Source organism: Harmonia axyridis, chromosome 4 (genome assembly GCF_914767665.1).
Source record: "Harmonia axyridis chromosome 4, icHarAxyr1.1, whole genome shotgun sequence".
Classification (NCBI taxonomy): Eukaryota; Metazoa; Arthropoda; class Insecta; order Coleoptera; family Coccinellidae; genus Harmonia; species Harmonia axyridis.
Window position 1 is genome coordinate 11,287,334 of NC_059504.1, and position 14,561 is coordinate 11,301,894.

General features: G+C 34.0%; 2 protein-coding genes across 3 annotated transcripts; both read left to right on the top strand.

Annotated features, from left to right (window-relative positions):
* Positions 1 to 578: 578 nt before the first annotated feature.
* LOC123679243 (NAD(P) transhydrogenase, mitochondrial-like) lies at positions 579 to 11,172 on the top strand. 2 transcript variants are annotated; one of them, XM_045616725.1, is made up of 16 exons: positions 579 to 746; positions 3,772 to 4,014; positions 4,556 to 4,710; positions 5,218 to 5,358; positions 5,414 to 5,536; positions 5,856 to 6,043; positions 6,146 to 6,301; positions 6,355 to 6,559; positions 6,638 to 6,853; positions 6,912 to 7,138; positions 7,192 to 7,479; positions 7,538 to 7,704; positions 7,759 to 8,117; positions 8,178 to 8,329; positions 8,384 to 8,648; positions 9,208 to 11,172. In XM_045616725.1, exons 2-16 carry the CDS (start codon positions 3,794 to 3,796, stop codon positions 9,567 to 9,569), a joined length of 3,225 nt encoding a protein of 1,074 aa, XP_045472681.1. In that variant the 5' UTR covers positions 579 to 746; positions 3,772 to 3,793; the 3' UTR covers positions 9,570 to 11,172. The 2 variants fall into 2 exon arrangements, with proteins under 2 accessions (XP_045472681.1, XP_045472682.1); XM_045616726.1 differs by lacking the exon at positions 579 to 746 and adding an exon at positions 2,762 to 2,965.
* Positions 11,173 to 11,838: 666 nt separating this feature from the next.
* On the top strand, positions 11,839 to 14,476 carry LOC123679253 (alpha-1,2-mannosyltransferase ALG9). The gene is made up of 8 exons (XM_045616745.1): positions 11,839 to 12,081; positions 12,140 to 12,294; positions 12,353 to 12,545; positions 12,601 to 12,800; positions 12,857 to 13,134; positions 13,285 to 13,439; positions 13,498 to 13,673; positions 13,940 to 14,476. The coding sequence occupies exons 1-8, from the start codon at positions 11,981 to 11,983 to the stop codon at positions 14,473 to 14,475; spliced, it is 1,794 nt and encodes a 597-aa protein (XP_045472701.1). The 5' UTR covers positions 11,839 to 11,980; the 3' UTR covers position 14,476.
* The last annotated feature ends 85 nt before the right edge of the window (positions 14,477 to 14,561 follow it).

The following is a 14,561-nucleotide window of genomic DNA, read 5'->3' on the forward strand; positions in this document are numbered from 1 at the left end:
TCATTTTTGCTTTGAAAACTCTAATTCTATTTAATTGAATAAAGAAGGCATAATTATTGCATACGAGTTATTCACTTCTAATTCATATCCAACTCATTTTAGCGAAACATTTAATAACTGGCAGTCCACGAAAATAAATGTGCGAATACAGGTCCACAAAAAGAGTTGCCCTTTGTCAACAAAAACCTGCTCCTATTTAAACCATTATCATTTGGTTTGAGGTAGAACAGGTACTTCACAACAAAAGATTTACCTGAAAACTTCTAGAATGCTGCAATACATTAAGGGTCAATCTTCCCTTTTCCTCATGTGCCTTTCGATGTTTCTAGAGTGTGCGTAAATTATAGAAGGGCACTGCTTGACTGCTATCGTTAAAACAAAGTGGAAGGTACAGAAAAGTCGAATTTTGGGTAAAAGTCAAGCGTCTTTTATTATATTTCCCCAGAGATCACCAGAGTCATAAATAAAAAGTTATCCAGCTGCACCAGCTTTGGTCCAAAACCAGCCCATTTCCTTTCAAACCCAGTACCATCTGAAGTCCGGCGCTGTTGTCAAATCTACATCGCGATTCCGTATGTTTTACCACTTGTATTCAGTAGCTCGTGGCGTGTAGTATTAGTTGAAGCTGATGGCTGTGTTTTCTCTATGCAGCTGATTTTGGGATGTTTTGTTTAGTGCCTAATTAAATCTGAAAGAGTTAAAGGACCACTGCTTCCAGTCAGAACTAAATCGCAGCTTTTTTCAAGGTATTTGAAGACGTAACAAATTATGTTCTATTAATTTGGATCGAATAATTTTTTATTTTTATCCTTTCTCGATGTTTTTCGAACGGATATCTGTTTGGTTCGCTTCCAAATATTTGTTGTTATTCGAAATATTTTTTTTGTTAGTTTTACCGCGTGCATACCAATCAAAACAAACAGGTTTAGTTTATAAATCGGTGAGGTGCAAGTACGTTGGCACAGTGATGTGTTTTTGCGGTCCTTTTGCGGTTTCGTTTTATTGATACCGGCTACGAAAACTTTCAAGTTACGATGATGATACGTCTCGAATTGGACGACATAAAAAAAATTGCGAGAAAGTTGATTTATTTTTCTTCGATTGATTGGTTCTTTCAGCTCTCTGTTTGCGACAATATGTTGAGTTTCACGTGCTGCAATTGCTAGTAACCCAATTAGACCTAGACAATTTATAAATAGTTTTGCGGGTGAATTGAACTAAATTTGCGATCTTCTGTTTTGTCTAAGAAGGTCCAATTTGTTGTTTGTGTTATTTTTTACTGGGAATTCATGAAGAGGTTTGCAGTTGATATTGATAATGGTTATTGAAATGAACATATATTACGAATTTGCATTGTTTTTTTACTTCTTCAGAAAATTTTTGAAATGAAATAAATATGAAAACATTATATAATGATTTCAAGCTAATTATCGTCTATATGATTTTTTTTATGACAAAAATCCTAGTTTCAACAGGCCAATTGAAAAGTTCCCGGTCTACCATAGTAAAACAATTTTTTTTTGGCAAAATTCGATTTTATTATTCAACATAGTTGCCTTCGAGGGTGATACAGCGATTATAGCGATCTTCCAACTTTTCGATACCATTTTTGTAGTACGATTTGTCTTTCGCTTCAAAATAGACCTCAGTTTCGGCGATTACTTTTTCATTAGCGCTAAATTTTTTTCCAGAGAGCATTCTTTTGAGGTCTGAGAATAGTAAAAAGTCGCTGTGGCCAGATCTGGCGAATACGGTGGATGCAGAAGCAATTCGAAGCCCAATTCATGCAATTTTGCCATTGTTTTCATTGATTTGTGACACGGTGCATTGTCCTGATGAAACAGCACCTTTTTTTCATCAATAGGGCCGTTTTTTAACGATTTCATCCTTTAAACGATCCAATTAGGTTATATAATAATCGCTGTTGATGGTCTGGCCCTTTTGGAGGTGATCAATGAATATTATACCTTGTGCATCCCAGAATACTGATACCATAACCTTGCTAGCTGACTGTTGTGTTTTTCCTCGCTTTGGATTCGGTTCATCGTGTGCAGTTCACTCAGTCGATTGGACTCCAGAGTGAAATGATGGAGCCATGTTTCATCCATTTTAACTTAGCATACCAATCAATGATGGTTGATTTTCCTGGTGCAGACCCCGGACATTCTTCATCAAGCCAAGATTTTGCTTCAACTGTATTATTTTCCTTCAAAAAGCAATAGTTTATCAGCACACGAAATTCTTTTTTTTTACATCTTTTTTCAAATAACAAAAGTAGCTAGGATATTGCATTCACTACCGATAAGACTAGATTTTCATGTGACTTCTTGATTTTCAACATTTAAAATTTTTTGAACTGAACCAAAATAAAAAAATAAAAATAACATGCAGTTTAATTTTTTTCAATAGCTTCATTATTGTAGATAATCTTTAGGAAATCTGATTAAAACTCCATCGTTTTTGCATTCAAAACATATTACACAGGTCATCCAAATAAATACCTCAAATAGGTTGGCAAACAAATTTGATGAATTCTTATCTAATATATACTTGTTCTCATGGAACATATCAAATATTTATCCTAAGTATCTTGTTGTTGTTGTTAGAATTATTTTGAATTGAATTTCTCAATCAACAATCAAAACCTAGAAGTCTCTCAAGTTAATTCTTTCTTCTTTTATTTATTTGCTAGTAGATTTTGCAAACGTTCGTAATATGGACATATATTGTTCTAAATTTGGTTGGCTTTATCATTGTCTATTTGATTATTCCTTGTTCTGCTCTAATTTATCTCTTGCTTAATAAAATACTGATTATACTATGAAAGCGAAAGCGATTGTTTGTGTTCAAATATTGAACGAATAGATTATTTGTCTAATTGAAAAACAGCAGAAGTGAATTATCCTGAGTGTTTTATATAAAGGACATATGAATTTTGATCGGAGATTTTGCCAAGCATCCATTAGTGAGTACCAACTTACAAAATGAATGTGAACAGAGAATTTTCCATAATAATGAGAGTTCAGTTTATGCTATAGAAAACTAAATAAGCAATTCTCACTATTTTGTTTGAAAAACAAAAATTTTGCTCTGTCTCAATTGAATGAATCGGCTCATATTTCGTTCTCTGTTCACCCAATTATTTGAAAACAATTTAATCAATTGTTTAGCTTCTAAACTTCACTCATTCCTAATCAAGTTAAACCTACAAACAAATATGGTTCGAAATGGTTTTGAATGCGCATAACATCAATTTTTCAACAATTTCAACTAAAATTTCTCAAAAAATTAATTTTAATGTAATAATTAGTTAATCCACATTTTTTAGCAAGTAATATTAATAATATATTGAAAAATTATCAAGAAAACTAAGAGAATAGAAGATGATCAATTAATGAGTATGCAATAGATTGATGAACTGTCTTCACTATAAGATTTCTTTAATTTACTTCCGTTCATTTGAAACCTTATAAATTTTGATTAGTACAATTCAAGTGGACTTTAATTTATAGATGAATTTTGCATCACTTGAATCTGTAATTCTTGTATCGATTTTAAATTCATTGTTGTTCTTTATTTTCGGAGAAATAATTTCATTTTGGTTTTCATTTTTTGAAATGTTAAATTTTTCAAGGTTCCACTCCGTAATGCCAAATTCAAAAATCCTTCAATATATCTAGTTAATTTAATCAGGATATCTCATGAAATAAAAAATTGATACATTTTTTTCAAATTTGGAACATTTTTAATGTATTTGCATATTTTTTCCAGAATTTGAAAACAAATACTAACAATGGCTAAGGGATTATTCCAAGGTGCTATCAAATCCAGAGCTCTGTATAAAATTTACGGAAATCAGTATGGCTATTCCAGTAGAATACATTCCATACATAAACAAAAACCTGAAAGATTTTTAAATAGGAATTTTTCAACTTCGAACCCAGAAACTAGAGGAATAGCAGCAGAAAAATTGACCATTGGTGTCCCCAAAGAAATTTGGAAGAATGAAAGAAGGTACGAAGTTAATAGATTTATCCTAGTATGAAAGAAAAATTAAATTATTCCTAATTTTTGAACAAAAATGATACCGATTCTAATGTAACATAGTAGTGTTTATATATCATACATATAACTATCACATAAAAAAACAAGTGTGGCTCAGTTTTTAATCTTTCATTTCCAAAATTTTCTCAAAATAATCATAAAATTATTACCTTTCTTGAAGGCATCTTATCTTCTGGAGTTCGTATGTAGCTATAGTTCAGAATATGATTGAGTTTAGAATTTAATAAGACGATATTAGGTAATTTGTTGATGCGTCTGTTGTGTGATGATGCTCATTAACAAAATACATGTTTGGTGAATAAATAACAAAATAATTTACATCTTCAGAATGTGTGAAATAAAATCTGCATAATAGAAGCTAATAGTTTTGTTTCTCGCAAATTAAAAAACTAACAATCGAACAGAGTAAAACAAAATATTCATAGTGGAAATTAATGCAAATTAGTTGAATTGTCTGAATATGAAGCATAGTAATGTGAAAATATTACAGAGTGGCCCTTACACCTTCAGCAGCTGCTACACTCATCAAAAAAGGATTCACTATCAATGTAGAAGAAAACGCAGGAGTTGGTGCGACCTTCAGAAATCAAGATTACCAAGGTGTTGGGTGCAATATTAAAGATAGTTCAGCTGCATTTAACTCAGGTAAAATGATACTATCTATCAAAAACATAATATTAACACCGATAGAAGTTTCGTCGTATTGAAAAATATACACTGAACGAACTTAATTCAATCTCTTTAAAGTTGCTGTTACAATATTTCCGTACAAACTATACTAATCCATTTCAATCGAAATATTATTTATTCATCCTAAGTTGCAGAAATAACTAATTGTGGGTAAAAATCCATTGAAACAAAGATGAATTCATGAGAAAAAGTCGAAGATCAAACCACTTATATCCTAGAGACGATTTCAACAAATAGTTTATTCATAAGGTTTAATAATGCGTCCTTGATTCCCAATAAAAAACGTTTCAATATTTATTGAAATTTATTTTGGGATATCTGACTCAGTAGCGGTGAAATCCATCCAAATTGAATTCGATCTGCATTTGTAACTTATTATCTTCCACTTTTCTATGATAAACCAAAGAAAATTTACCATCGAGTACTTTGAACTTCAAACCAAACATTTATTTTTATTTTCAGATATTGTTTTGAAAGTGCGACAGCCACTAGAAAATGAAATCGAAAAATTCAAAGAATATTCAACGCTTATATCATTCCTTTACCCTGGAAATAACACATCCTTGGTTAACCAACTGGCGGAAAAGAAAATAACAGCGTTTGGTAAGTTTCGATTTTACAGTATATTCTGTGAGATTGAAGTTAAAACTTGTTTTAGCTATGGACTGCATTCCTCGTATCACTAGGGCACAAGTTTTCGATGCTTTGAGTTCCATGGCCAATATTTCTGGATATAGGGCAGTTGTAGAAGCGGCAAATCATTTTCCAAGATTTTTCTCAGGTAAGTCCAACATTTTCGAAAAAACAATAACGAATATCAGAAGCCTTCGCATTTTTATCTTCATATTTGCTTGGAAACAAGATGCATAGAATATCTATGCAAGATAGATATTCTATGCATCAGATCATAGAATTTTAAAACATACAGATTTAAAATATTCTAATTTATGGAACAAATTCAAGAAATATGTTAAATAAGAATCGATATCCTGCATTATCGATTCTAACATAATCTTTGATGGTCATTTTCGGCTCATAATATGTAAATTGCAAACATTTAAGTGGCATACCGCAAAAACTGATGGCGATATTTTTTCTAGGACAAATCACAGCTGCAGGTAAAGTACCGCCTGCAAAAGTACTCATCATTGGCGGAGGAGTTGCTGGTTTAGCAGCAGCTGGTCAAGCCAAAGCTATGGGTGCAATAGTCAGAGCTTTTGACACGAGATCAGCTGTTAAAGAACAAATAGAATCGATGGGCGCTGAATTTCTTACCATCAACATCAAAGTGAGTCAATTAGTGTCATGCCTTCTATGCATTATTACTGATATAATCCTCTTCGTGCAAATCCAAAATTGTTTGAAGCCTAATAAGCGTTTATAAATTTAGGAAGAAGGTGGTACTGCTGCTGGATACAGTAAAGAAATGTCCAAAGCATTCATTGATGCTGAGCACGCTCTATTCGCAAAGCAATGTAAGGAAGTTGACATCATAATATCTACAGCTTTAATTCCAGGAAAGAAGGCCCCACTTTTGATTTTGAAAGTAATAAGTTTACTCTTGATAATATTCCCACCACCTAATAAAACTTCTTGTAGGAACATATACTATCCATGAAACCAGGTAGTGTCGTCGTGGATCTAGCTGCAGAAGCTGGCGGTAACATTGAAACAACAAAACCAGGAGAAATCTACGACTTCAACGGCGTTACCCACATAGGACTAACAGATTTGGCTAGTAGATTACCCACTCAGAGCTCTACTTTGTACGCCAACAATGTATCCAAATTTTTCTTGTCGATGTGTGAGTGAAACTCCAATTTTCTTTAATTTCAAGTTCAAATGGAATCGCAGATCTTTTGAAGCTGTTATTATTTCACAGGCGAAAAAGATCATTTCAACGTGAACTTAGAAGACGACGTTGTCAGGGGTAGTATAGTATTGCATGAGGGAAAACTGCTGTGGCCGGCTCCTCCCCTAGCTGTGACTTCAACTCCGCCTCCTTCGGTACCAAAACCCAAAACGGCAAAACTCAAAGAAGAGCAAAATCAAAACCCTCTCTTGGCCAAAGTTCAAGAATCTCTTATTTGCACTTCAGGTAACAAATAATCTAATTTCAAACTTATGCAAGATATTTGACTCTGTCTTATCTTCAGGTGTTGGAACCCTCCTCGGTTTGGGAGTTGTATCACCGAACGCAGCATTCACATCTATGTTGACCACCTTTGGCTTGTCTGGAATCGTAGGATACCATACAGTGTGGGGCGTTACACCAGCTCTACATTCTCCTCTTATGTCTGTAACTAATGCCATCTCTGGAATAACTGCTGTTGGCGGTATCCTCTTGATGAACGGAGGATACTATCCCACCAATTCAGTAGAGGTATTTACTCTCACATATTCCTGAGACAACAGATCATTATGATTTTATTTCAGGCCTTGGCTGCTTCTGCCGCATTCATCTCCTTCATCAACATATCCGGAGGATTCTTGGTCACCAAGCGGATGCTTGACATGTTCAAGAGACCAGGAGATCCAAAAGAATACAATTACCTGTACGGTATACCTGCTGCAGCATTTTTAGGAGGTTATGGTTACGCCGCACTTTCAGGATTACCAGAAATCCATCAAGCAGCCTACTTGGCGGCATCCTTATGTTGCGTTGGAGCTTTAGCTGGTCTCAGCTCTCAGAAGACAGCCAGATGGGGAAATAATATCGGAATGGTTAGTATCAAATCGAATCCACTTAAATTTCGTTTACAAAACCTCTAAATAATTTCAGATTGGTGTAGCTGGTGGTATAGCTGCAACTCTAGGCCAATTGGATCTCACACCTGAAGTATTAGCCCAAATTGCAGGTTGTGCCGTAGGAGGAGGAGCTTTAGGAGCACTTATAGCGAAAAAAATCGAAATTACTGATCTACCTCAATTGGTAGCTGCATTCCACAGGTAGATACCCAATAAAGTGGACCCAGACAAAGTACTATATTCGTTTTTTTGCAGTCTAGTCGGTCTGGCAGCAGTACTAACGTGTGGAGCTACCTTCCTTCATGATTTCCCAACATTCGAAACCGACCCAGCTGCTAATGTTGTAAAAACAGCTTTGTTCCTTGGAACGTACATCGGCGGTGTAACATTCAGTGGTTCTCTTGTAGCTTATGGAAAACTCCAGGGTCTTCTCAATTCATCTCCATTACTTCTACCAGGAAGACACGCTTTGAACAGCGCTATGCTGTTGGGAAGCTTAGGAGCTGGAGGTTACCTCTTCTACGACCCTACTCTTGCAGGTGGTTTGGGCGCTCTTGGTACAACAGCTGCTCTTTCAGCTGCTATGGGAGTTACCTTGACTTCAGCAATTGGAGGTAAGTGCTTCGACCAATATTTTGCTCTATTCATGAATTGACGTCAATGATTTTTTGCAGGTGCTGATATGCCAGTAGTCATAACTGTCTTGAACAGTTACTCTGGCTGGGCTCTATGCGCGGAAGGCTTCATGTTGAATAATAATCTGATGACCATTGTTGGTGCTCTGATTGGATCTTCCGGAGCTATTCTTTCATATATTATGTGCAAGGTGAGTGTATAAACTTCATGCTATATATTCCAGGATGTATTTGAATCGTTTTAGGCCATGAATCGTTCTTTGCCGAATGTTATTCTCGGTGGTTATGGTACCTCGAGTACCGGGGGTGGAAAGCCGATGGAAATCACTGGAACCCACACTGAAGTCAGTGTAGATGGAGCTGTAGAAGCCATAAGAAACGCGAAAAATGTCATTATTGTACCTGGTTATGGTCTTTGCGTGGCTAAGGCTCAGTACCCGATTGCCGAAATGGTTAACACGTTGAAGAGTCAGGGCAAAAATGTCAGATTCGCTATACATCCTGTGGCAGGTGAGTAATCACTTTTCTTTATTGAAGCTATAATGAATACTGTTATATCCAATGCAGACTATGCGAGGAAAGAGTTTGTTTGAAATGTGACGTTTTAAAAATATTCCATTAAAAATACTTAATTTTCGTTTGGAGTAGAATTCCCCATTCTGACTAGTTTAGTTCGAGAGTAATTTATTGCTGGTAACCATCAGACGCTATGAACTATTGGTGTTTTTTCTCTCCTGTTGATGTTATTGTAATGCTTGTATATATTTAGATAGCTTCCATAGTCACCTACCAGCTTGATTCAATCGATAACATCGTTTGTGTTCCTGAACTCTGATTCGGAATACTTCTTTTTGTGAATTTTTCCAAAATAAAGGTATGCTAAGGAAGCGATGAATCAATTTATCCTCAGCACTTCTTTAAACTATACCAGTTCTTGAAAAAGACCTTTGGTCAGCGATCTGAAGCCTAGTACCAAAAGGGTCTTGTAGAGCTAGTTGTCCAATCGCCCATCTTAACCAGTTGGTCTGCCTCTTCTTCCTCTATGTTTATAAGATGGATTTTTCCCCAGGTCGTATGCCAGGACAATTGAACGTGCTCCTTGCAGAAGCTGGAGTTCCTTACGACGACGTATTCGAGATGGAAGAAATCAATGATGATTTCCCATCTACTGACTTGGTTCTAGTCATAGGCGCTAATGACACTGTTAACAGTGCTGCAGAAGACGATCCCAATTCTGCCATCGCAGGCATGCCTGTACTGAAAGTATGGAACTCTGAACACGTGATCGTGATGAAGAGATCCCTAGGAGTGGGTTATGCTGCAGTGGACAACCCTGTATTCTACAAACCTAATACCTCTATGTTGCTGGGAGATGCCAAGAAGACTTGTGATCAGCTCTTGGCCAAGATAAAGGAAGCAAGCGAGGACTAGATTTAGGACGATGAGGATTTTCAAGACTGAAACTCTTAGTTAGGTTCAGAGCTGTTTATTATTATATATTAAGAAGATAATATTTTCGAAGCGTTATAGACTGCCATTGTATTTTATCGTTGATAAGGTCGATTTTATACAAATTTTAAGGAGTAATTTTCTACGAATGTTTTATGGTGTTTAGAAGTTTATGACGTGTTCTGTGATTTTCAAATTTTAGCACGTATATTGATGTGTTGCAATTATTTAGTTTAAAGTTTATCTACAGAGAATTTGTCCTATTAATAAGTTGCTTCTCGATGATGGCTTCATTCATTATTAGCAGTGTTCACCGCAATTAGAATTCTGTAGAAAGGCACGTTTTATGGTGTGAAAAATTCCTACAAGTTGCTGTAATTAATAGGCAATGTTGCCTACACACAAAACGAAGTTGACGAATCTCATTATTTCTAATTGATTGAAATATAAAAAATTGTTCAACTATACTCAGTTTCAGACTTGAGTAAATAAATTCATACCTAGTAGAATTTACAAGTTTTTGTTTAGTTTTTCATTAAAATAAATATTGAAATCGAGTTTCATCACATCCATATTTTCAATGAAAAAAAATTTCGATTTTAATAGCACAATAAGGCATGTGATACCAATTTTAAGCTATTCACAATCAGTTTTGCATTTGATACGTATTTTCTTTTAACAGTAGGTATATTTCCTTCATTAATTCTACTATAATTGGCTTACCTACATCATTTATTTTTCCCTTGTGTAAATATATTAGACAACCAGTATTTTGGTTGAAATTTCATGGCTAATAGAGATAGCTATGAATTAGAATTGAACTTACAAATTAGAAATTGTGATATTCTTATTTCAAACTGGTTAAAATTATTGAATCAATAAAAATCTTATTTTTTTTAGATATTATTCGTATATATCTAGCATAGTTGTTCAATTGTTGATTTCCATGTAGTTTAATTTTTTTTCAATGTAAAATCCAAAAGTTGATAATAATTCAATTCACCAATTTATCCTTAATGTTCCAAAGAAATATGTTTTCTTCATGTGCACTTTTTTGATAACTTGGTAATTTGTATAGGTAGTTGTTCAAAAACATATTGAAAGTTATTTGATTTTATTCATTTCATACATGAATATGAAGTTATTTGGGAATTATCATGACTGCATAGTATTCCAAAAAGACATAGGTATTCAATTATAAAAAATGTTAATACGAATAGGTAATTATTTACCATTGTATATGTATTTGCTTGAAATCATTTTAGAATAGATTCTCCTAATGTGAAAGTATTATACATACTTTTTTTAGCAGTCCTAGATTACTCTACTATCGATAAAGTTTAAAGGTTATTTTATTGATCAAATATTTAATTTTTACCTATTAGATTTTAGCTTATTCTATGCAATGCTTTGTTAAATAATTAACTCACCTTCGTTTGCACTAGAATTGAATATTTTGTTCCAAATACTAGCTCTATCTTTCTTCTCGTCGATTGTTTGTATCCATATTGAAATTTATCCAACTATGTTGGTATATTATAAAATGAATTGAAGTGAATATTAAAAAATATAAATTGAAATTTCATTTTTCATTGCTATTCTCCCGATTCTGATATGATTTTTATATCGATAAATACATCTAAGATGCATCTTAAATACATCCAAATCAATGACTTTATTAATATCATAGATTAACGAAGTTTAGTATCACAGACTAACTAGTGACTAGTAATCTGTGTTAGTATATTCTATAAACCATGAAATATTGTTTTACCTCAATACTCAATGATAAACTAAGAAATCTAAAAACACTGGTGTGTGTACTGATTATATTTTGTTTAGAATGTAGAAGTAGAATGTTTAGATAATTCTGGCGACTTGAACTTGGGAATTCCGATAGTTTCCTTTCCTTCCGTAAGTAGCGCTATTCAATCAAATGGGAACGGCAGCGGATGAGAAACAATGAGGAAATCTAGTAAAGTACCGGAAATATCCGAAAAATCCAAGAAGACTGGTGGGTTTGAAAGTAAGCAAATTCGATAGCTTTATCTCAAACTTTTTCAAGAATGTGGGCACACCAGTATTTCTAGACAAGTTCAACAACAAGAATATCAGTATATATGACGTCATGTATGGTCACAGTTGGAAAAGTCATTAATTCAAACGTACATCGCGGAAAAACGCTAATATACCACAGACAACCATATGAACCATAATATGATGTTCAATTCAAATGGGACATTTAATTTTCAAAACATTGATCATGAGCTGTCAAACCTGACAATCTGATAACAACCTACACAGGCGTGATTAGGAATTGCCATTTATTCAATGTCCACATTCTGAATTAAAATGTGAAAACTTAAATAGAACCAAATTCATAGTTATTTAAAATGGGTCGTGTGACCGCATCTCTAAAACTCCGACAGAATGCAACGAAAACGAGAAAAGAGATTAAGACTAAAGATACAAGGAGAAGTTCCAAGCAGCAAACGTAATACTGATCATTATTACCTTGATCAATTTGAAAAAACGGTGTAAACTTTTTCCAGGAAACCCCCTGAAACTAGTCGTTCTCCACTGCTATTTCCTGCTGGGGATACTGCATTTAAAGCAATATTGTCTGCAAGGTTTAGTGCAGCTATTTGGTCTCATATCACTGACTGTGATGAAACTTTCAACTATTGGGAACCAATGCATTTTTTGAGTAAGCAAGTTACAAAGAAGTCATCAAGTAGTAAAATGCTTACTCATTTTCATTTTAGTATTTGGAAAAGGATTACAAACCTGGGAATATAGCCCAGTTTATGCTCTAAGATCATATACATATATACTTTTCCATGCCGTACCTGCTCTAATATATCAAAAATTATTTCAACCTAATCCATTGCTCATCTTTTACTTCACAAGATGTCTTTTAGGCTTACTTGCTGTATTTTTTGAAGTATATTTCTACAAGTAAGATTCCCATAGATATTTTTAATTCGTCATTCCTTTTTTAATATATTTCCAGAGCTGTTTGTCGAGAATTTGGGATACATATAGGTAGACTGTGTTTAGCATTCTTATTATTCTCACCAGGAATGTTCATTTCTAGTACAGCATTTTTACCATCGTCCTTTGCTATGTATATGTTTATGGGAGCATGCGCAGCATGGTGGGGACGAAAATATAACTTGGCTGTCTTTTTCACAGCTCTAGGTTCTCTCTTAGGTGAGGGTTTATATATTACCTACTTTTAGAGCAATATGTGACTGGTAATTTTTTAGGTTGGCCTTTTGCTGCCTTATTGGGAGTTCCAATTGCATATGATATGCTAGTCAGGCAAAAACTTTACAAAGATTTTGTAATGTGGTCAAGCATTTCAGCTGTAGTTATATTGGTTCCTATGACTATCATAGATTCAATGTATTATGGAAGGCTTGTTATTGCCCCTCTGAATATTGTTAAGTATAATGTCCTAGGTGGTGCGGGACCTGAATTATATGGTACTGAGCCATTTTCATTTTATTTCATAAATGGATTCTTGAACTTCAATTTTGTTTGGGTAAATATATTCATTATTGTTACGAATTGCATTTAATATGTACTCTACAATGGTGTTGAGTCTAATAAAGACTCTTGTGAATTGTTTTGTACTCAGAATAATAATTCCTCAGCTTTAGAGCAGTTGCCATATTTCAATGTGAAATTTCAGGTATTGGCTCTATTGAGTCCTATAGCTATAACTGCCTACTATTTATTTGTACCAACAAAACAGCCAACAACTTTTACTCTACCATACTGGATTTCTTTGAGCCCTATTTTACTATGGATGGTTGTGTTTCTATTACAGCCACATAAAGAAGAAAGGTATTTATTGGAATTTTTATACTTTCATGAGAAAAGCCAAATATATTTTTTTTTTCAGATTTTTATTCCCTATTTATCCCATGATTTGTCTATGTGGTGCCATTGCACTTGATGTTATACAAAAATTGACGTTCAGAGTATGGACAATATTTAACACTATGCCATCCGGTACACATTACCTGGATAAGACAATGTTCATCATGTATTTTACAATAATTATCACCAGTCTAATGGGTGAGTATACATGTATAGCTATATGGCTGAACTATCAAATAAATAATTTTATTGACAAACACAAAGCGAAATTTATTGAAATAACATGTCATTCTCAATCGCTGAAGATATTTAACCGAAAAAGTTTTGGAAAAAAGTATTTTTAAAATAGTTTGAAGGAGGAATTCAGATGATAAAATAAATAACCATCACATTTTGTAGGGGAATTTACATTAAAAAATGAAGAAGAAGAAATAACCAATGTTTTGAAGTAATTTTTTTTTCAGGTATATCAAGGATTTGCGCTCTTTATACATACTATCATGCCCCAATGGATTTACTGATGGAGGTTAACAAATATCCCCTCGATTTCAAAGTACCTGAAAAATCTAATATAAATGTCTGCATTGGAAAAGATTGGCATAGATTTCCTAATTCCTTCTTTTTACCCAACACACAATGGGACATACGTTTTATCAAATCTGAATTTGATGGTATGTTGCCCGCACCTTATGCTACGACAGAAAACGCCACAAGTATCGTTCATGATTATTTTAACGATCAAAACTTGGAAAATCCCAATGTGTATATCAATATCAACAAATGCCATTTCTTGTTGGATCTGGATTTGGGCAAAGAGACTACTTTGGAGCCTAATTATGGTTCTATGAATAATCGATGGAAACTGATTTCTTCTTACACTTTTTTGAATAACGAAAAATCCAGTCAGTTTTTCAGAGCTTTTTATATACCTTATATAAGTTATAAGTATATCGAATTTGGAAACTTTAGTCTCTTGAGAACGAAATATATATGGAAGTGATCTCTTGTGTTTCACTACATATTGCCCTGTTTCAAACCTTTACTTCCTTTGAATAAGTAGGAGTGAACCAGTTCCACAGAAATTAT